At 34.4% G+C, this 25,222-nt stretch overlaps 1 protein-coding gene across 2 annotated transcripts in view; it reads right to left on the bottom strand.

The window, feature by feature from the left end:
* LOC126817531 (hippocampus abundant transcript 1 protein) overlaps positions 1 to 24,761 on the bottom strand; it is a 62,548-nt gene extending 37,787 nt beyond the window's left edge. The window contains exons 1-2 of one of the 2 annotated variants that reach the window (XM_050544577.2): positions 24,602 to 24,761; positions 4,444 to 4,539 (exon numbers count right to left, since the gene is read on the bottom strand). In XM_050544577.2, coding sequence (XP_050400534.1) covers positions 4,444 to 4,539; positions 24,602 to 24,691 — 186 coding nt within the window. In that variant the 5' untranslated portion in view covers positions 24,692 to 24,761. Of the gene's footprint in view, positions 1 to 4,443; positions 4,540 to 16,065; positions 16,138 to 24,601 lie in introns of those variants that run through there. The other variant, XM_056100345.1, reaches the window with a different exon arrangement.
* Between the last annotated feature and the right edge of the window lie 461 nt (positions 24,762 to 25,222).

The raw sequence follows: 25,222 nt of genomic DNA, 5'->3' as shown, positions 1-25,222 counted from the left end.
AAAGCATATAGTTAAAGATACATTATGGGAGATTAGATAACGAGTTGACAGTTCTCACTACAATAGTTAACCAGCGGCTGCCAGGCAGGATACGCCTACATTTTCGAGAGATGGATAGAAAACAAGCTAAAACGAAAGTGATTTTTCCTACAATCAAGGGCCATAATTCAGGAAATTACAATTCGATATGCGCAAATATCGAAAGGAACCAAGATCTTTGGGTTATAAACTTACATTTCAAGTTTCAACAAAATCGGATAAAAATTGTGACCTCTATAGGGTCCACAACCTTGATATACCATATTTTTACGCAATTTGAGAACGAGGGGCGGCCATTTTGTCTGTCAGTTTTGGGCCGATTTTCACGAAATTTGAACTCAATATACGTCCACATGAAAATGTGGGCGTATAAAAACTAGATAATGTAACGGCAATTTGCTGAAAATTTCAGTCAAATTGATCCACTATGAACCGAGAAATAAGTGAACGAAAGTTCCGCCTAGCCTCGGTCATCATTACTAAAGTCGGTAGGACAAAAATCATAGTCTTGATTATCCATTTAATCGTTAAATTGAGAAGGAAAGTTATGCAGCAAATCGCATCATAATCCAACAAATATCGCAGGCTAGCGTTGATATCGAGAGTTGATTATGGTCTGGATACGTTAATTAATGTCTAATTAATAGTTTATATAACATTTCAGGCCTAAAGAAAGACGTACAATAGGCAGATTTAGCTCTTGCATAATGCATGTTTAAGTATAGCCTGCAACTCTTTAAACTTAAGAATAACTCATAAAAATGTATATATTTTTGGAAATATTTTGAATTCCTCTATTCATTGGTATAAAATATTTAACAATTATTGTCATTTTACTTATAGGTCATAGCCTCCTGATTAGCGTCTCACGGATAAAGGGTTAAAGCGTCATTATCACTCTCAACATGAAAATAGCTGTAGTTTCCTGCTTCGAAATAAGAGGCATTTTCCGGAGATCATTAGGACCCATGTTAGCACTAAATAATAACTGATTTTTCTTTAACTCTTTTTAAGTGATTTAACACCATTAAAAGGCAATTTCCCAATTTCAAAACACAATATGTGTGTTGTTCAGTTATCAAGATTTTAAAAATTTCAGGGTCAGACCCTGAGAAGGCTTTTTGAAGTTGTTAATATTGTGAGTAAGACAAATGCAATAGATGCTGGTTAAATATTGAAGCCTGAAATTTATGCACCGTTACACTCATGGATAGCCAAAAACAAAATACTATCATATACATGTATCACTGGTACACGTACATAACATACTACACATACATACATGTATCATAAAGATTTGTCTTTATTCTGCAAATAGGCCGTATTCTCGGGGTGAAAATCTTGTCACCTTCGCTCCCGCTAAACCGGTCTACAAATCGGACTATCAATAATCGTGCAATCAATATGTCAACAAAGTTCTCCAATAAAATCTGCCAATTTAATAGTTCAAGCTCGAAATAGGCTATAAATCGATGACTTATTTCTTTATAGTGCGGAGCCATATTTGCAGAGAGGTGAGTTGGAACCTGCGCATCTATTTAAAATTTGGCCAATCAGCGGTCTCGCTTGCGGTCAAAAATTCTGGGGTCAAGTGCCAGGTCATAGCATTTGTAAACAAAGCCATGCGAACGATTTACCTTGCAAATCGCTCGCGGTTGGGACGAACAGAGTCAAATGAACCCTAAAAACGTCCCATCCGTGTAGAGAAGTGGTGTATGAGAGCCACAAAAGGTATTTTGATCACAATGACATAAAATGTGGCAGTCAGTCAGGTTTTTTCGACACTGATTAAGGATATTGGACCGGTCTATTTCACTATAAAAATGCCTTAATATCAAGGGAGATTACAGAGAATGCAACAAGGTCACTGCTTCTATAAGTGTAATTCTAATAAAATCATTCATTTTACATAACAAAATACTTAAAACCTGTCTAGCCTGCTGTCTTGATAATGATCATGGATAGGCTAGTGTATAGCTAAGATTAAGAATGAAAAAACATATTTTGAAATAAAGGTTGAAAACTTAAAAAGTTGCAGAAATATTAAGAAGAAATGCTTAAATAATTTGAACTAGCTCAGAATTGTCAGGGAAAAGCCCATATGGACAAAATAAAATTTTGCATCTACAATGTATAAGCTTGCAATAGATATATGAATTCAAAATGGGTTTTGTCTGCAATTGCGAATGAACCAGATGCTCCCCCCCCCATCAATATGGGGCTCACCTACGACATAGTTTACATGTAATCATCGATAAAAGTGCCAAACACACTTTCAATGTTGGAATCTTGCTTCTGATTAATAAATATTCTGATTTTTTTAAACAATTATAACAGATACTGTACATGTAGTCGATCAAATCCAAAACTAATTACCTTTGATTTGAAAAATATTTCTGATCACCTAAGATAAATAAAATAGAATTTAATGGAGGATTTACACTAAGACTAGTAAGAGTAAGACACTAACTCATTTAGTAGTTAGAATAAGGCTACCGGTATTTGTTTCACTGGACTTATCAAAACAGCAAAAGTGTTATTGGTGCTTTAAATAAAATAATAAAAATGCTGTTTTTATTTCGCACTGGACTAAATTGTCCCTCTTTTGTATGGCCCCCGCTCGAACATACTTGGATTTTTTCTTGCAAATTATACAGCTCTCTGATAAAACTGACTTCTTTAACTCTGATGAAGTAGTAACAAGTACTGCACCATGATGTGATTCCTTTGGTGATATTAATGAAGGAGTAGGGGTGAATGAGACACACTTTTAGTTTTTAAATTTGTTGAAGTACTAGGCCTAGTAGTAGGGGTTATGGACATAAAGGCCCTAAACCAAAATGGCTCAAGTATTTGGTCATAACGGTCAAACATTTTGGTCAAAACTACATAACAGTCAAAACATTAGGGTCATTATGGCCAAAAAGAACATTTGAATTTTGATATATTATGTATCAAATGATATTTATTAATATAAATATTGCATAATATAAATACCAATATTTCTTAATAGATAATATTTTCATATACATTTCTTTAATACATAAATTTAAAAACACTGTAGACATTTAATACTTAATACACTGTATAACTATAACATACATAATTTACAAAGACATCTATTTAATATGGAGGGTGGGTGGCAAATGGTTTAACATGTACACATGAAATCATAAGGTCTGTCATTGCGTCAATGACTTAATTACAATTCTCTGCTTGTACGTGACAAGGACTAGGGTCACTTGTTCAACCTTGTGAGTTTTCTCCGAGTCCCCCAGTTTCCTTCCTCTGCTACAGACCCTTACATGCAAGCAAATTATTTAAATAAAAAGGAACTGTGTCGACTGGACATTAATGTTCAGCTCATGTTACTTTATCAGTGGGGTGTGAAAGACTTAATTAGGGATTATCAAAAACTTTGATTAATCCCCTTTTTCCTTTGAATCACAGCATGCAATGTTCTGGGTTGACTTGGATGGTTATATTCAATTCTTTCATTCACAAATTTTTCTGGACTTATGGTCTGTAGCCTATATATGATGCACCTTTATTTATTACATTTATTTATTACTTCTACTAGTTGGAATAGAAGTGGTCATATCTTGTTGAAGGTTTGGTGAAACCGTGTTTAAAATATTATGTTATGAGTGAATTGCTATTTTTGTCGAATGATTAATATACTAATAGTAAGTTGTTAAATAATGTTTGGTAAAATATATTATGACCACATCACAGTAATACTAATACTAATAGTCTGTATGTATGTCGTGACAGTTTTGTTTCGGTTGGACTGAATGTAGACGCTGCCTTATCACTGAGTCACTCTCTTTCTTTCTCGCATCATTTAACTGTTTTGTTCTTAAAACATCTATAAAACGTTGGATGAAATCCAAAACCACTGCCGACTGTATCTTCAATATAATATCCTTCGTAATAAAATATCCATTTGTATCGAAAAATGCTGCAATGGATTGGTCATTTCCATCCAATTGAAACCAGTCTATAGCTACCTCACAACATTTATCTCACCTTGTGTTTGTAAAGGGTTCTGCACTTCCCTTATTAACACTGTCTAAGTGAACAATACAAGTTAATTGAGCCTTTGTCGCCATTTAGTGTAGCTTCTACATGTATAACTGCAATGTGTTCCTCGTGAAGCAGGCCATTTTGTGTTTACCAACAACACACGCGAATGTAGACAATAACGTGATTGGTCGATTGTGGAAAAAATGATCACGTGACGCGGCGAACAACGCTGAATTCTGTCCAGTGACCTCGCGCACTATGAATTTTACTATCAATAAATAGTCCGGATTTCAACGAAGAATATCACCGGATTTGTAGGAACGAAAATATTTTTGCAACGACAATTTGTGCCCATGGAATGCGGCCTAAAATACTTACATTAATAATAGGACTAGTCACTAGTCCCCAGGCAAAGAACTCCAGAAATATAACAACCAAGGCATGGTATACACTGGGTTGACTGATCCCAGATGCCTGAAAACAAAAAAACAATTTATCTGTCAATCAGCTGTACAACTTGCATTTAATTTTCAATTTACATGTTGTAATAATGGGCGAAAATTGTGTCTCCATTTAAAATTATGCATAAGTGATATTAAGCTTGGCTATAATAATGAGCATTGATGAAGGGCATACAGAAGGTAGATCATGTGTATTCTTCATAAACACTGAATAACACTTCTCATTTATTTAGGGAGTTCAGGTTGTTTTACAATCTTATTGTACGTACACTACAAGCATTATCACAAGAATTCTCATTGGTTGTCATAATGTCATATGACTCCACTGAAAATGACAGGATGAAAAATTTACATCATGCTCCTGCCAGTCACACTTGTTAACAATTCTTAAGGCTGCATTCATTAATGCATGTATTGAAACAATGACGAAAATACCATAATTAGCTACATATCATCTCCAAAAATTTCAGATAAATATTTGGTTGAAATTTGTGTAAAACCGTCCAACTGGAAAATTTTGAAGAGAGATCATGCCCTGAATATGTGCAAGCAGATCCAGTCAATCAATTTTCTATGTACAGTGTACATGTTTAGCGGTATTTTGTGCATGTCAGATTAGCAAGCACTTCTTTCAAAGAGTACATGGCAATTCTGTGAAATCCATCATATGAATTTGTATACCATAAAAACAATGACCAGATAAAGCTACAATTAAGACAGTTTGTGACTCTTGGATACATGTACATAAAAAAGTAACATATTAACAATAAGCATTTATTAACAAAAATCATCCTTTAGATTTAATTGGCATTGAATAATGAATACAAACCAGTGGTTGCTAGGCAAGATACGCCCACATTTAGCAAGAGATAGAGAATAAGCTAAAAACAACAGCAATCTTTTGTACAATCATGAGCCATGATCCAGAAAGTTTTGGTCTGAAATACGCAAATATTGAAAGGGACTGAGATCTTTGGGACATAAAGATATATTTTAAGTTACATGTACATCAAAATAGGATAAAAATTGTGATCTCTAGAGGCTCCACAACCTTCGTATTACATAATTTTACACAATTTGCATAAAATTTTACACAATTTGCATAAAATTTTACACAATTTGCATAAATTTTTACACAATTTGCATAAAATTTTACACAATTTGGGTACAAAGAGCCACCATTTTGTTGGGCAGTTTCGTTTCGATTTTCCTGAAATTGAAATTCAACCTTCAATATGGTGGAATGGTGAAATATAAACGGTTTTTAAAATCGGATAAAAAAAATTGCGACCTGTAGAGAATCCACAAACTAAAAAACAAGATTTAACCCTCAAATCAGGGCCATAATCCAGGAAGTTACAGTCTGATATGTGCAAATAGAGAAAGGAACCGAGATCTTTGGGACATAAACAAACATATATTTTAAGCTGCATCAAAATTGATAACAATTGTGACTTCTAGAGGGTCCACAACCTTGGTGGACATAATTTTACACTATTTGCATACAAGGAGCTGCCATTTTTCAGGCAGTTTTGGTCTGATTTTCACGAATTGGAACTTAACCGTCATTATGGTGTAACAGTGATAAATTTTATCGTTTTTTAAAATGGGGTAAAAGTTGTGACCTCTAGAAGGTCCACAAGCTAAAAACATGACTGTTCGTACTATCAGGGGCCATAATCCTGGAAGTTACTGTCACATATGCACAAATATCAAAACATACATGTACATTTCAAGTTTCATCAAAATCGGTAAAAATTGTGACTTCTACAGTGTCCACTAATGCGTACAAGGACTGGCCATTTTTGTCCAATATTTTCGGTCAGATTTTTACGAAATTCGAACTCAACTTTCATTGATGCTTAACAGTGATATATTTAAAAGGTTTTTTAAAATTGAATACTAATTGTGACTTCTAGAGGGTACAGAAGCTAAAAATGTGATTTTTCAAATAATCAGGGGCCATAATCCAGGAAGTTACATTCGAATATGTGTGATTATCGAAAGGAACCAATGTTTTTGTGATATAAACATAAATTTAAAGTTTCATCAAAATCGGATCAAAATTGTGACCTCTAGAGGTTCCACAACATTGATATATACCATATGTTTACACTATTTATGTACGAGGGGCAGCCATTTTGTACAGCGGTTTTGGTCTGATTTTCATGAAATTTGAAGTTAACCGACATTACGGTGTTACTTACGGTGATACATTCGGACGTTTTTTTTAAAATTGGATAACAATTTCCACCTCTAGAGGGACCACAAGCTAAAATGTGACTTTTCGTATAATCAAGTGCCATTATTGAGGAAGCTATGATCCGATATGCGAGAATATCGAATGGAACCAAGATCTTTGGGTTATAAAAATGTATTTCAAGTTTCATCAATATCGGAACAAATTGTGACCTATAGAGGGTCCGCAACCTTGATATACCATATGTTTTACACTATTTGCGTACGAGGGGGCGGCCATTCTGTCCAGCAGTTTTGGTCCCATTTTCACAAAATTTCAACTCAACCAACATTACGGTGTGACAGTGATTTATTCGAACGATTTTTTAAGTCAGATAATAATTGTGACCTCTAGAGGGACCACAAGCTAAAAACACGACTTTTCATACAATCAGGGGCCATAATCCTGGAAGTTACGTTTGGATATGCGCGATTATCAGGAGGATCCAAGTCTTCGTGATATAAATATGTTTTTCAAGTTTCATTAAAATCGGATCGAAATTGTGACCTCTAGAGTGTCCACAAGCTAAAAACGTGATTTTTCGTACAATCAGGGGCCATAATCCAATACATGCCAATATCGAAAGGAGCTGAGATCTTTGGGAGATGGACTTATATTTCAAGTTTTGCAAAATCGGATAAAAATTGTGACCTGTATACTGTCGACAAAATCAGTTCTAATAGCCCTGAAAAACCACTTGAATTTGAATATTTGTGTGAGCACTATAATCTACATTTCTAGTACGATGTACAAGCTAAAATAACTAATCAGATCAGGTAGTTGCAGGCGGGTAACGTCAGCTTTTAACATGTTCCATAATATTTACACACTATGGAATAATCAATTTTACAAACTGTTACATGAGATAATGTCCTTAGTTAGATCCTCTTCGCATATACATGTACTTCTCCATCAACAACAATATTGATCGCAGTATAGATTGATGACGTACATGTAAGACAAGAAAAAGTTCTTATTTTTTGTCTTAGATAATATCTGGTATTTAAAAAAATCTATAAGTCCATATATCTTGTTTGAATTTCCATCTTATCGATTGCATAACCATGTAAAGCTTCGATAATCAATATAACGAAAAGCCACAAGAGACCGCTTTGTATTCCCATCCATCATAAAAACAGTTTGATGAAAAACTATTAGCCATTTTAAAACATACATGTAATGATAGATGTACATTATTAAATGAAATATTAAGAGCCATTTGAAACGACTCTGTAAATTCAAAAAAAAAAAAGATTTGATGCAGGTACAGTGTACTCAGTACTAACTAAAGAAGCAGTCTCAGATATACATATATTATGTTAGTGAATAAAACTGATTAAATTGGGGTGAAAGACTCTAGTACACCTTTATCCTAGTACTGTGCAAGTGTCATGAACCACTGTGATATTTTTTCAAAGAAATACATGTATAAACTTTCAGTTACCATGTTGGATTGGCCGAGGGTATAAGGTCCACTTGACACAAACTAGGTCATTTTAGGACCGGCCACCCTATGCCTTGTCACTACAACACGGAATGACAGACTCTATGATGCAGCGCACACACTATAACCATTCAGCCATCATTGAACTACCCATTGAACATCAACCTCAATTAAAAGCAGAGTTCCAAAGTTTTGACCAATCAAATTGCTTATCGCTCCTTACACTGTAACCCAGGTATCGTTTAATCTTGTGTATCTAGCACTAATTTCTTTCACATTCGTTTAATATCCAATCTTAGTTTAAAAATTTGTAAAAACTGTTTAAAATCACCATAAATCGTTGAATTTGTACATCTGTCGAGTTTAAAGATGACCAGTCAATTTTGATAATGAGTGTCCAATTTACAAGTGTTTAATTTCTCAATCATTGTTAAAAAATAAACAACCCAATTGATTAATGATGTATAATGATTAATTTTTGAACAGTGATCAGGAAATTAAATACTTGTAAATTAGATGATTTTTGGTGATTTTAAACGATTTTTACGAATTTTTAAACAAAGATTTGATATTAAACGAATGTGAAAGAAATTAGTGCTAGATACACAAGATTAAACGATACCTGGGTTACAGTGTTAGTCTAAGCAGAAGAAGGTCTTATCATCAAACTTAGTCAAGGTAATTCTATAATGAATCTATACTCAGAGTTTCATAGCTCTCACTTAATTATAACCAAAGTTATCGTGTCCCAAAACATCAAACAATCAAATTGCTTATCTCTGCTTATCTTAAGCAGAAAATCCTCATCTTTGAACTCTATCCAGGTATCGGCCTAATAAACACCTACACCAAGTTTGAACATTCTAGCTCAATTAAAAGTTATTGTGCCCCAAAAACTGTGACAGACAGACGGACGAACCCATTTTAATAGTACCCTGCTTTCTTCAAAAGACGGTGGACAATAAAAAAGACTACATAAATAAAGTATTGCACAGGACACAACTCTATGGAATACAATTTCAGCTAGAAATTCGACTAGGCTTCTCTAGTCTATATAAAGCAATGAGACATCGCTCAGTAATATTAAAACAGTACTTGTATTCCACAGAATTGTGTCCTATATATTTCCCGTTCACTTATTAAATGTCATTATAATAAAACAAATGTTGCATTTTAATAGTATAGTAGTTTCTAGGCCTAGTCTATTGATAAGATTATGACTATTTTATTGGGTCATGACCCTTCATCGACTTATCATTTAACGTTAGTATATAATTGTACATATTAGTTTAGAATGAGTTTAAAATACAATCACATTAAAATGCGGGATTTATTGGTTAGCCTTTAATCTCTCTGTTGCACAAGCAAGAAAGAAATATTAACAATTCAAGTTCTTTTGTCCAAGTTATTATTAATAGTACAGTACATGTATAAATGCATACTCCTTCCAGTGTTTTGTTTGATTAGATCTAATCCCACTTAACACTGCTGTAAAAGAAGCAAATTTTTGTTCCAAATTACGACTTGTCAATAGTCTGATTAACGAGTTCTTGGCATGTTCTGCACGGAACTGTGGGTAAACCCTTAGAATAGTCAACACTGATTGATTAATGATACTTTATGAGAGATTCGATAACGAGTTGGCAGTTCTCACTATAATAGGTAAAAACTAGATAATGTAAAGGCAATTTGCTGAAAATTTCATTCAAATTGATCCACTATGAACCGAGAACTAAGCGGTTGAAATTTCTGGCTAGCCTTGATCATCATTAGTAAAGTCAGTACGATAAACAGCAAAGTCTCGATTATCCATTTAATCGTTAAATCGTGATGGAAAGTTATACAGTAAATCGGCTCATAATCCACTAAAGATCGCAGGCTAGCGATGCCATCTAGAGTTGATTATGGTCTGGATACGTGTAGGTTAATTAATGTCTAATTAATAGTTTAGATAACATTTTAGGCCTAAAGAAAGACCTGCAATAGGCAGATTTAGCTCTTGCATAATGCATGTTTAATGCTTGTATGACCCGATGCGACCTCCCAGTACAACTGGTCAGATCTTCAAGTACTTGTAGTGTAGGCCATCGAAAGCATGAAAAAATGAAACAAAATATAGATCTGTGTTTTAATCAGATAGTTTTTTATGTGTCCTAGACAAATATAGTACCAGTACATCACATGTAATAATTTTGCTATATTATTCATGGTCGAAATATGTATGGTTTTCGTAGGAGCTTTTATTATGAACTGATTTTTTAATTTTGATTTTGTTTACTTCCGGTTTCACTTTGAATTTTCTTTGACTTTTCAACTTCTATCTGGTGACCTTACCTTTTAATGACCCTTGATCTTTTCATATATGATGACCCTCATGTCTACTAAGAATTAATATCAAAAAGTTTGGTCATCAACTTTAACTTCTGGTTTTATTAAGAGTTCAAAATGACAGGTTTTTTCACTTAATAGGTATTTGATGTTACTATACTCAATAATGCATGGTGTAACTTGAATGTTGACGTGAAAAGGCATGACGTGACATGAAGTGACATACCGAAACACGTCACCACTCCTTAGGAGTTCTAGGTATACTTGGATGTGCTTATTTACATATCAACAATAGTCTTTACATGAAAATAATATCTACATGTATTTATGCCAACGATGTGGCCCCCGAGTTCACAAAACATTCTAAGACTTAAGAATTTCCTAAAATATAGCCCTTTATAAACTTTTGTAGTTCTGATTTATCAAATACATCAATAAGAAGAGAGAGAGAGAAATGGGGTTTAACGTCCACTCGACACAAACTAGGTCATTTTGGGACTAATATATGGTTTAATTTTATTTCAATAATTCGCTTGCGCATAGGGGTCTTTAGCAGTGGGAGGAAACTGGAGGACCCGGAGAAAACCCATGAGGTTGGACAGGCGACCCTACTCCTTGTCACGTACAACCGGGGATTCGAAACCATGCCAGTCGACTCAATGACAGACTTTATGATACAGCGCGCGCATGTTAACCATTCAGCCATCCAACCCCCCCATCAATAAGAAAGTATGTGCAAAGATATTTCTCATAAACAATGATTGAAAGTTGAATAAATTCTAAACTTAAGACCAAGGATGCTTTGTGAAACCTCAAACCAGGGCCTGGCCTGTTGTGCTGTTAAAATTTGTGAGCTCCAGCATATTAACAATAATTGTCAATGACTAAGGCTGGGAATCGATATGAAATTTCAATATCGATTATCGGCAAGAATTTGTCAGCGATTATCGATAATAATTGATTATCATTTTTCCGGAAAAATACGAACTTTACCGACCTGTTATTTGTGTTGATCGAGTTACAGTAGTGTTATTATCCTAGTCTAATACTGTGCCGATGTACGTAAAAAAATCAATTAATGTAAAATAATTAGTTGCTAAATGTAGGACTAACTTGAGTATTATTCTAAGTTCTGTTCTTGATTCATTTGAACCTTTTTTTATCTCCGATAAATACAAAGACAATACATGGTTTCTCTTTGCAAGTGAATGGCGATCACACAGTGTTACTACTAATAGAATAAAATAAAATAGAAGGCGTCTATTGATTGGACAATAAAAAAATAATTACGGGCTTTCAAAGTAGAATTTTTATGATTGGTTAATTTAGATGAAAACCAAAGTAGAATTCTTCCACGAAATTACGAGAGATATAGATATTTTCCCTGGAAGTCAAAAACGTGTTTTGTATGGGCTGTATCTGACATGATTTAGTAATAAAAGCAGAGTTGATCATTAATAATACAATTAGTTTTATCGTGAAAGCAGACGATTTCTCTACAAATCAACCAAGAACAAAGAAGGGAGATAATTCTAATTTTACTATATATCACGTGCGATTGTCATTGTTCACAAAGTGCGTGACCTATTTTAGTTTCAACTATTAATAACAACAAAAACAACGAAAATATTAAAATAATGTATTTAATCATAAAGTTTAGTTTTTTTACAATAATATATATTTAAAATGTGCCAGTTTGTAAGCAGAGGGGGGAAATAGTTGTGTTGACGTTGTGTATTCATTCATTCGTCTGCTAATGCCAGACTACGGCAAGTTCAGTCATGTGAAAGTGACCGTAACTTGTCGTCAGAAGGTAAATATACCGATAATCGATATTTGAATTTCAATATCGATTATCGTATCGCTAAATAACTTCTACCGATTATCGATTATATCGATATTTTTGCACAGCCTTATCAATGACAGACAACATATTAATGTATTGACACACTTCAAGGTGGGCACAGTTTATAGAAATCCATTTCTCTTATTTCATTACAAAAACTGTGTCACTATGACTGTATACTTACTGGAATTAATATATATTTAACATGTAACTCTCATGCAAACTTCCCTTTACAAATTAAATTACTTATTCTACAATTAGTGCCTAGTCATCTGAATAGGATAAAGATAGGTTGCCAGGCAACGAAACATACGCCCACAGCAGCTAAATCACCCGGGCAGTCAACAAGTGTTGTCACATATTTTTACTTTTTTCGGTAATGAAACATTTATAATACACTAAAATCTGATTAAGAGTAACAACTGTTGAAGTAATTATCAGAAAACCATTAGAATTTATTTGGTTTTTATAAAGTTCTGCCCTATGCTAACGTTTAGTATACAAAACTTTTAATATCATGGATTTAGCTGTTCAAAGTTCAAGTCATAAAAATTCATTGAAAATCAATATACTTGTTTGTCTCAAGCTCTTAAACTCTGCGTATCAATCTGAAGTCAACTCTGGCAGTAATTATCAGAAATCAATAGGCTTCTTCGTGTCATGACCTTAAACACTGTGTATAAATTTAAAGTCAATCGGATATTAACTTTGGCCTTTAGAGCGTCCACAAGATTTTTTGAAGTGATCAAGGGCCAGAACTCTGGCAGTAATTTTCGGAAATCGCTGAAAATCAATAGGCTTTTTCGCTTCATGACCTTAAACACTGTGTATAAATTTAAAGTCAATCGGATATTAACTTTAGCCTCTAGAGCGTCCACAAGATTTTTCAAAGTGATCAAGGGCCATAACTCTGGCAGTAATTATCCGAAATCGCTGAAAATCAATAGGCTTCTTCGTTTCATGGCGACGACAATATACGTCCATATTTCAATGTGGGCGTATAAAAAGCAGAGATCCACCCAACTACAATGTACATGTGAGAGAACCCATGACAGTTGATGAAGGGTAGATAGGGCTGAAGCATTTCAAATTGTTAGGACAGGTTAAGTAGACCTGATCTGCTCATAACACAATGCCAGTGCTCAGTTTCTAGTATAAACATTAAAAAGTTTAAGATGACTTTTGATCAACAATTCCATAAATCATTTCCAATTTTAGTTTTATTACAAAATTTATAAAATTCATCACATGTACACATAAAATTGTTTTAAAAATTAGCACTTGAATTTCTGTGATGTTGTTTTAATTAATAGACTTAGACATAAGCACAAAAACAAACTTAAGATATTTCTAGGAACCGGACCATAGTCATGGCCTGCTTTAGACCTGTACATGTATTAGTACTATGTATGAAATAAAGAAAGGCACCAAAGCAAGCATCTACATGTTCAGCCCTCATATCACTACAAAAATGATACTATTCTTATTTATGTTTTGCACCAGATATAACAAAATTTGGAAAAAATATTTTTTAAAATTAGTAGTTAGTAGCCAAAGTGAAAAACACAATTTCAACGACAGGTTGCCAGTAAGGATGTAAACAGTGACTCATATGATAACTGACCTTCAAACCCAGGAATGGTAGCCACAACATTGTTTCCTTCACTAAGACCACATAAACACTTCAAATAGCACTTGTCATTCGTAATAAGTCGGGGAAGTTAAGGTCTTTAAATTCCCTGCTGGAAGTTTTGTATACTTTATTAGCACTCACCTGCTGCCAAGTATTAAATAGTCCCAACTGATTGACAAATTAATTGTTTTACAGTATATTAACCTCATCACTCCATGAACACAGTCTCAAAAGGAAACAAGTTTGATGTGATGAAATAACATTAAAATAGACAGGATATAATAGTAAAATTGTTTAGATTACCACTTGAGCAGGGGTGGAGGGGGATGCTGTACCGATGGGGTCAAGTTGACTACAACATGGCTTGTGATGGAAACACATGTAAATTATTTGGAATCAGCTGATGTTGAATAATCAAACTTATTTTGTATTTAAAAATCCAAAGGTATGTTTTCAAATATTTATTTCATAACCAATCTGATAAAGCATAAGGGAAGCTTTTTTTTAAAAAAACCCACCCAAACCTGTTTTCAACTGGCCTATATGTGACCTCTCAAAATATGTGAAGATGAAGAAATGAAACATTCAAGAATGAATGAATGAATGAATGGAATTTGTACTGACTGTTGACTTAAGCTGTAATACATGTACTTATAATTTAAAAATATATTATCAGGTCTTCCTGTGGTGCAACAAATATTTCAATTCTAACCGGTTGCGGTTGGGTTTTTATCGACCAGTTAACCGATTCAATAATTTTTGAACCGTTACATCCTTAGTTTGCAGACACAAAAAAACAGCACACAGCAGCTACATGTACATGTACATGTAAGTCATCCAAGCAAGACACTTAACAGTGATCAGAAATAATCAAAATTTTATTGGCTTCTGCCTATAAATATACCAGAAACCACATGATAATTGTTTAGAATAACTATAGCCTAAAGCAATCCAATATTTTTATAAATGATCAAGGGCCTAATTTTAAGAAAATGGTAAATTTGTTGTGTCTTTGATTACTGCAAACACCAAGAAAATAAAAGCATTGCAATGTTGGCAAGCTGTCGATCCATTGGTCAACAATTGTTGAGTGAATACTGGATAGATATTCAGCATTCCAAAACCTTTCATTCCATTTTATGCCCCTTTTTTCCAAAACCTTTTGAACATGATAAGAGGCTATTAATTTTAAGAGACCATTGCTTCAAATTTGGTGTGAGCATTTGGGTCAAGAGAGAATGAAAGCTATCATTAATCAGTGTTCTACAACCTTCCATTCTGTAGTTACCCCCGTCCCTTTGGCGAACAACCTTGGTAGCATGATTGCGACTCTAGATTTTAAAGGATTTTTTTTTCAAATTTGGTGTGAAGTATTGGCATCATGAGTAGATAAACCCTGTTGATCTTCAGCATTCTGGAACTTCCTGACCTAGAGATATTTTATGTGTCCATTTAAATATTACATGTCTGTGCATGATTTTTTAACCATTTTCTTATGTAGTACCGTAAGTACATATGTACATGTAGCTCACTAAATATCTTTTCGCAAACTTTTCTTACTTAAAACAGCAAAAAATGGTAATGCAAGCTGGTTAATGCAATAATGAGGCCGAGGTCCCTCACATACCAAATAGATGACACGATTAATTGGACATTCATCTTTATGTAAAGCAGTAGGCAATCAAACTGCTTACCTATGCTTAGCCTAATGCTCATGATCAAACTCGGGCAAGGCATTCACTAGTATCAAACACTTTCACCAAGTTTGAACATTCTAGCTCTTAGAAGCTGGGTTATTGTGTCCCAAACACTTGACGGACAGACAGACCCATTTTAATAGTCCCCGGCTTTCTTCAATAATAATCTAAGTCACTGTAGTAAAATGTAATAATACACTAACATGTACATGTATTACTAAATGTTAATCATACGTGCTGTATCCAAGCATTTTCTAACTGGTGCAAAACATACATCATGTTTAAAGAACTAATACTAGAAGGTTGGTTGATTAAAGGAGAAGTTTATGGGACATTATTTTAAAAGGCATACCAAAAACATTTTGTGATTTTCTCAGGGAATTTTATCTTGGTACATGTATCAGATGAATCACTGGAAACTGTTTAATATTCTCACTTCTAGGGAAAAAAAATTAAAAGAAGATAGGTTGCCAGGCAACAAAACATACGCCCACAGCAGCTAAATTGTCTGAGCAGTCGACAAGGGTTATTCTTTTGTAGGTAATTAGGGGAATTTAATAGACAATTTCATACAAATGACATTATAATTTTTGTCGTTTGAGGGTTCACAAGGTTCTAAAAACTAAAACAAGGGCCGTAACTCTGGAAGTAATCTACAGAAATTGTTCAATTTCGACAGGCTTTTTCATTTTACTAATTCAATAATGCATATAAATTTCATACAGATCGGATGATAACTTTTGTCGTTCAAACGTTCACAAAGTTCAACAAAGTAAATCAAGGACCATAACTCTAGACGTAATTGACGGAAATTGCTGACATTCAATAGGCTTCTTCATTTCACTAATTTAAATGATGCATATGAATTTCATACAGATTAGGTGATAACTTTTGTCGTTCAACCGTTCACAAGATTCAACAAAGTTAAAGAAGGGCCATAACTCTAGATGTAATTAACGGAAATTTGCTGAAATTCAATAGGCTTGTTCGTTTTACTAATTTAAATGATACATATAAATTTCATACAGATCGGATAATAACTTGTCGTTTACAAGGTACAACAACGTGAAACAGGGGCTATAACTCACGGTGTAATTAACGGAAATTGCTGTAATTCAATAGGCTTCTTCGTTTCACTAATTTAAATGATGCATATCAATTTCAAACAGATCGGATGATAACTGTTGTCATTAGAGCGTTCACAAGATTCAACAAAGTGAAACAAGGGCCATAACTCTAGATGTAATTATTCGAAATTACTGAAATTAGCCCTGTTTAGCTTTAATTTGTTTTTAGCGGGAAATGCTAATCATTGAACTCAGTCAAGACATTCACCCAATGAACATCCACATCAATTAAAAGCAAAATTATTATGTTTTAAAGTCTTGGCCAATCAAATCATTTATTGCTACTTAGCCTGAACAGAAAATTCTCATCATCTCACATAGTCAAGGTATTAATATACTGAATCTATACTCAAATTTCATCGCTCTCACCCAATTAGAACCAAAGTTATTGTGTTCCAAAGTCTCAACTAATCAAATTGCTTACCTCTGCCCTGCTTAACCTTCACCTAATAGACAGGGAACAATAAATGTAAGTAAAGGGGTATTCAAAGCCAATGTAAAGCATCAAACTTTCTCTTAAAGGACAATATTGGTGCCAGCCATTATCACATATGTGATAGAACTGGTTAAACAAGTTCCAAATATCATTTTAGCACAAAGATCAATTCTACGATAGATGCATAATCAATGCTTGAACAATCGGAAGTGACGAACGCAAAAGGAAAACACGAGTTATCCCTCTATATAACTGACTGAAGTGACAAGTGATAACAGATACATGGGCGAATTTTATTAAGAGGCCACTCCCGTTAAGCAGTCAGTCATGAAAATACCACTGAGTGGCTGCTTAATGCAGATTCTTATTTCGCAAGTCTCAGACCCCCTTTTTTTGAAACATAAATTATATAGAAACAAGTCTAGCTGAACTGTACGGTATTTTCTGTGTCAAATTACAATTGGCTAACAAACTTTTTGACGCGTGTGTCCAATGCGCAGCCGTGTCCTTTATAGTGTATGATAGAGACTACCAAACACTTCAACTGATGTGCCAAATACAATCAGACGATATAAAATCAGGATCATTGTATTGACAATACCCCTGTGTAGTAAAGAGAGATCTGACTCAATATAATAATGGCATATTAATGTGTGGTGAGAAAGATAACAATCATTATATTCTACATGATTAGCTTCAGTTAGAATGTATTCTGGTACCAGACATAAAAGCTCATTAACCAAATTGTCAATGAATATCTTTGACAATAAAAGTATGGAGGATAACGTTGCTAATATTATTTCAATGTTCACTGTACAAACTGCATATGTCAGCAGTTCAAAATACGTATTTTAGATTTACAATTTGCAACTTCCATTGCTCCACAATACCAATGTCACAGTGTTAAACTATATAATACACTTTTCATTAGTTTTCAGTAATACTAAATACAGTATAATAGTAATAGTTATTTTGCACATTACACTTCTCCGTTCTGCATTTTGCATAATGACAAATGCATAATAGAACTTAGCATATTAGAACATATACCTTATATGGGATCTACGGCAAAGCTCATTTGCATACGGAAAAAAGTCCGGACTAGAACGGAAATTAATAATTTACACGATCGACCTTGACAGTATCCATGTTTATCCTATCCATGTTTGCTTTCCTATCGGTTCTTGCATAAGATTTACTGTTTAGCATATCTTTGCTTTAGTGGGTTACGTTTAATTTGATAGGGAGATGTGTTCGTAGACGTCAACCGACAACACTGCAAAAATTGGCCGTGGCACTGCAAGAGGAGTGGGGCAGATTGACCCAAATCGTGATTGGACGGTTGATTAGGAGCATGCCACGACATTTTGCTGAATGTCTGAGGATTGGTGGAGCAATTACTCATTATTAAGACATTTTCACTTTTGACAGTGTATCTCAGCGAGTGAAATGGGGCCGTCAGATAAACCGCCCATATAAACTATTTATGTTCATGTGTAGGCAATTGGCTTGTTATTAACATACAGCAGTGCATTTCAACAGTTTTGTATTGTTTCTGAATATCCCCTACCTTTTTTGAAGAGTATACATGTACATGTATGTCCAAAATCATAGTGGCCACATTAAATGCTGAAATTACTAGTCAAATATATTTAGCTATTATTCAAATGTTAATTGAAAATTTGATTTAATTTAAATGATTAATCATATCCTAAAGGAGACAAAAAACTGGTCAAGTACATCAGTTTTAATTGATATCAAATTATTTTTTTTTTAAAAATTAGTTTGGACAGCCTTGAAAAAATATTCAAATTTGACTTTTTGTAGCATTTCCATCTACATGTATCTTGTATGGATTCAAATTGCCATGGGACTTATCAGTGCACTACCAATTTCTGTTTTGGCCAAACCCAAACGACCAGCTAAAACAATTTCCTTGTCAATCGCACCAGCAGTAACAATCAAACAGACTACATGTACCTGTTATGTGAAGCTTTGGCTAGAAATTAGAATATCTTACTGACTCATACATGTATAGAAAATAATAGGTGTACATGTACGGGTGGCTGGATGGCTGAATGGTTACCACTTGCGCGCTATATCATGAGGTCTGTTATTGTGTTAACTGGCGTGGTTTCTATTACCCGGATGTACATGTACGTGACAAGGAGTAGGGTCGCCTGTCCAATCTCGTGGGTTTTCTCCGGGTCCTTCGGTTTCCTCCCACTGCTAAAGACCCCTATGCGCAAGCAAATTATTGAAATAAAATGGAATCGTGGGTTAGTCCCGAAATGACCTAGTTTGTGTCAAGTGGACCCCATTTCTCTCTCTCTCATGTACATGTACAACTGTAGTAAACAATCAAAATGTCAGTAAAAACACATGTTAATTAAATTTCACACCTTTCATTTATGTTCTATACAAAATTACAATCACCAGCCTATCCTACTATGTGCAGATGCTAAAACCAATTATACTAAATTATCCATTTATTGATTTAGCTGCAGTTTTGTACAGTAGGTACAGTGTGTCAGTGATGAACTTTGAAAACTGGTTATATACCAGCTGAACAATGACCCCCAAATCTTTTTATATTGTGGCTTTTCGGCACGGGTACCACAATCTTGAGGCAAAAGGTAACGGAACGCACAGATGGACCTCAAGTTGGGGACCTACATGTACATACGTATGCTTTAACCCTTGTCGGTGCACGTGGGGTCTCCGTGGATCCCATGCACATGTTTTATAGTGTTGTGTAATAACTACTGGGCACTGCTTTCTGAAATTTAGTGACTTTGTCTCCTATACATTTTTACACGTACATGTAGTGAAGAACTCGGTATTCATCTGCTTCCCACATGCAGAGTTCTGTTACATGCAAATCAGGCCCAACGCTTGAAGATAAACTCGGACCCCTAACTGAAACAACTCAACGTAGGGATTTTGCTAATGTGTTTGCTGCCTGATACCATATTGCGTATGCCAGAGTATTCTCTCTTTTAGCAGCTGCATGTTACAAATACCAAAAATTAAATGATGAATTCAAGATATTCAATGGTTTTTGTATCAAGCGTGAATTGTCATTTTAACCTCTTTATCAAAATGTCACTAAAATGTTTTTGTAAAATAATTTAGTTGTTTTTCAGTTGTCAAATATGAAGGCAAATAAAAACTAAACCGCTGCCTTTTAATTCAAATATATCTGTACGTAAAAACTTTGAATTATAACTGGGGTCCATATGGACCCCTGATACCTGCTATGTGATTCTCATAAAGTGAACCCACAAGGGTTAATGGGATTATACATGTATGGTACATGTACAATGTACATATCTCATGCCAATTTTCAGCGGAGAGTCACATCCATGGAAACCCTTTCATAATAACAATAAACATACATGTATGCATTACCGCACCTTATGTCATACATGTGTAGTTATGTTCACATTCAAATGATAGAAAGGGAGTTAATCAAATCCAGGAGCACAGAAGTTGTCTCAAACTACATGTACCCTCACTTAAAAAAAATTACGCAATAAGAATGTAATTTTTTGTATAAAAGACCATCACCTTAGGCTGTAACTGTGTAGACTGAACCACTAGGACTTTACTGGTGTGTAATATAATACATGTTCAAACAATTTTTTTTTAGAAAAACTGACTACTATCGTTTAGTTAATCACTATTAAACGCTATCCTGAACCACATCAAGCTACCTTTAATTGCTTCCCATATATAACTACAAATTTTATGTACATGTAACCTCGCGCTTGTTGTTCTAGAATATAGTCTATATACTATTTTACTAACCACACCAGTGCTGTTTGTTACTTTATAATATCATGCAAGTATTAGTCTGCTCTTAGTGATCCAATCATTGTATTGGAACAAAGAAGACAACTTATGAATATAGTCACATTTAAAAGGTCTGGTTCAATCAATAATCCCAAATAATATGCACGGTACATGTATGGTATGTCGAACTCGGTAAAAATCTTCGAAAACAGTTGAAGCCAGTCAGTGCTACATGTTCTTGCATAGAGAGTCATTTGGTATTTTCAGTCAAAAAAATTACATTCTTTTGGTGGTTAAGGTTTATGGCCATTGGCATTATGACCACATCCCCATGTATTGATTCTCTGAATTTTAACAATTGGCCAACAGTTGAAATTCATACTAATTATATATCAGATTAACGGACACATTTCCTAAACTGAATCACTAAGTAGGCTACAGTTACTGATTTAAATTTGTCTTAAAGCGTGTGCCTTTCAATTTCCTAAGTTAGATCAGTGGTTCTCAACCTTTTTTTGCTAACAGCACACCTTGGAACCCCTGAAAGTATAGCGGCACACCTGGCTAAATATATATGAAAAATATTTGAATTTTGCAAAATAAAAACATGGTAAGTCAGACGGAATACAAACGTAGACAGAAGCTAGTCATAGACACATAGAATGACTCAAATTAAATAAAGAAAAACACAGCTATGAACTTACTGTCTGATTCATCGTAAATTTTAAACGGATTTCTTCGATTATGAACAAACTACTTAACGTTGGTTATTATAAACTTACCTGTGTGTTTGTAATGAACTCCCGTTCGATAAAATCCATTGCACAACTAATTATCACAACGATGAAAACAAGTTCTCTCTTGAAAAATTGAAATATCACAAACTTTTCCCAGAGAAAAATACCAATATGGAAGATGGTTACGTCACTCTGCGGAAGATATCATTTCGTATTAGGGGTGACAGCATAGGAAATTCAACTACAATTACGACAAGAATCCATGACCACTCGGACCAAAGACCACTCGGTTCAAGACCAGTCGGACCAACTGATAGACCACTCAGCCCAAACAAATAGACTACTCGGACCATACAAAAAGACTATTCGGACCCAACAGAAAGACCACTCGGACCAATAATAAAATGTTGTTTTAATAAATAGATAATTGCGTTTGTTTTAATATAATTACTCGAACCAATAATAAAGTGTTATTTTAATAAATTGATAATTGTGTTTATTTTAATATGACTACTCGAACCAATAATAAAGTGTTATTTGAATAAATTGATAATTGTGTGTGTTTTAATATGACTACTCGAACTAATAATAACGTGTTGTTTGAATAAATTGATAATTGTATTCCAAATCGCAAAATATCGAGAACCACACTTGTAGTCACGTTTAAAAAGGGGCATATAAACGTCCGGTCTTCGTATTATTATGTGCTGTTTATATTAACGCATCAAGGGCGGATAACTTGAAAACGTGTCTCCACCCCCACCCCCCATATATAGTAACCCAGGGGTTAGTGGGGTAGAACGGAATGAAACCACTGGGGATACCGCGAATGTGGAAAAAGTAAAATTAGGATATCAGACAAGAACAGTATACCCGTATATGTAGAAACTGTCAAAAGTCTGGACATACCGAGTCTCATTGCAAGAGTAAAGAAAAATTAGATTGATATTTTTTTTTGGCACCATTATTAATTAATTTTAAAACTAATCGTTGATTTATTTTCCGTACACAAAATTGAACCAAACAACTCTAAATATAAGAATTCCGTATAAGAATTATTTGCTTCTTTGTATTGTGATTTAATAATAAATAAATAGCATATTGTCTAGCCTTATAATATAATTTAATTGGTCCGACTGGTCTTGTTTTGGTCCGACTGGTCTTAGTCCGAGTAGTCTTTGGTCCGAGTGGTCTGGATACCTACGACAATTGGCATTGAGTTTGAGCGTTCGCACACATAACTACCCGCATTCCTGTATTTAGTTACCGTCTTTTACATTCTAGTAAAATCTCTGCAAATTTTATAGCTTTACTTTTTGAAATATTTTGTTCTAATTATTTGATTAGCGACTCGGATGGGATTATTTACTTTTGAACACGCATGCCGCACAAACACAACTATACATTCGTTTTACGGGCTTTATCACACTTCGGTCAAAACTGTCGAATCGGGAATTAATGTTCCGCTTCTTACGGGGTCATACGGGCTTAGTAGCATTATATACCCACCCGGGCACCCAATACGGCAATAGACACGCTGAGGGCTGCCGCAACACGCTTAAAGATGTTACTGAAGCGGTTATTATTCGATCGAAAGAATGCGTATAAAATTAAAAATACACTCAGAGAATTCGGAGGTAAGCTTCATGATCCTTGTTAAATTATTTATAACATAAAGAAGATAGGATATTTATAGTTTATTCATGACTTTATTTTTACGAGTATCCGTGCAATCAGTGATATTTTAATTGTGAAGAAAATTTGATAGACTGGCGATCAATGGTTTCCATATAAATCTCCTATGTAATTGCCTTCAATTGATATTTTTCGTCGCCCAAACCCATATACGATCAAAATGATCGCGCTGTCAAACTATCTTTCAATGTTAACCAACCCCCGCAACAGGTATATTGGATTCGACCATTACGTCACGAAGACATTGTTGACATCGACTCTGTCGAAATTACAAGTAAATTTTCAAATTTTTCAAGAGAGAAATTGTTCTCATCGTTGTGATAATTAGTTGTGCAATGGATTTTATCGAACGGGAGTTCATTACAAACACACAGGTAAGTTTATAATAACCAAAGTTAAGTAGTTTGTTCATAATCGAAGAAATCCGTTTAAAATTTACGATGAATCAGACAGTAGTAGTAATAGTAGACACCAGTGAATACTCAGTTGGGATCACATGGTTTTGCACATTTTCTTAGTGTGCTGTTCAAAATTTTGTGGCACACTTAGAAAGATCTTGCGCCACACTGGTTGAGAAACACTCTGGTAGTGTAGATAAAGCACAAAGGACATGGATTTAATGATCATGGATTTAATGAGAACATTATTACCATGTTGTCACTCTCAAAATCTTTGGTACACATTCACATATTGTAGAATAAAATCTTAAATCTATAGAAAATATTAATTTGTAACCACTGCATGATTTGACTGATGATACTCACACTGTCTCAGTTTCATCACGTAGCCGTAGGCCTACACTGACACTAGTCACCACTCTGAGTATCACCATGTCGAATTTCACAACTTTATATTAGACCTCAGACTAAATTGGATGGTAATAGCCTACCAATAACATATATATAATGTGATGTCTGAAAATTGTTAATGAAAAAAAAAAAACCCAAAAAACCAAAAAACCAAAAACATACAATGAGTGGATGGCGGCGGCATTCATTTTTCCACTCGACTTTGTCTGGTTGGTTGGTTGTCTATGCCTACTCAAAATATTTATAATTTGTGCCATGATAGTTACGTTATTTGCCTAAACCAACTCACCGTTGTGTTGTCTTTAACATTTTTGGACCATATAATATTTCCTACATTCCGTTTCCTCTTTTTCCCGAGCATTGCCAATACATTTTTCATGACATTTAACACAGAACAAATCTATTCTCGGTGCCACCGATAATATTCTGACCTTTTCTATATCAGGTCATCTGGCCCGCAGCAAGTTCCGGATAACTTTAAGAAATCAATAAGAGATAAAAATCAATACGGCATGCACCCAAAATTCAAACATATAGCCTATTAGATCTATTAATAATTGGTTCAGAATATTACTGAATAAAGCAGACAAAAGGGATATCAAAATTTTCTCCTGATAACTTTCGTCTGCTAATGGATACAGATCACCAATAATGTATTCCCTTTGACTTTAATGTTAATTCTTGTCTAATAGACCGGCTTTTACTTTTTCCCAAATTTCCGTTGGGTAGAACGCTTGCTATAATAGATGGAGTAACATGCGGCAACCACTTGCTCAAAAGCATGTATGAGGTTCATCATGGAAAACTTGAGATACACTACACAAACTGGAAGTAGAGACTAAAAAACGTGTAATTTTCAACCTAACCAACCCCTTAACTCTCGTATCCTTCCGCTTCAAAATCATGAATA

Source organism: Patella vulgata, chromosome 4, assembly GCF_932274485.2.
Source record: "Patella vulgata chromosome 4, xgPatVulg1.2, whole genome shotgun sequence".
NCBI classification, from domain to species: domain Eukaryota; kingdom Metazoa; phylum Mollusca; class Gastropoda; family Patellidae; genus Patella; species Patella vulgata.
Note: the sequence above shows the minus strand (reverse complement) of the source record. Positions and strands in the feature narration are given on the sequence as shown.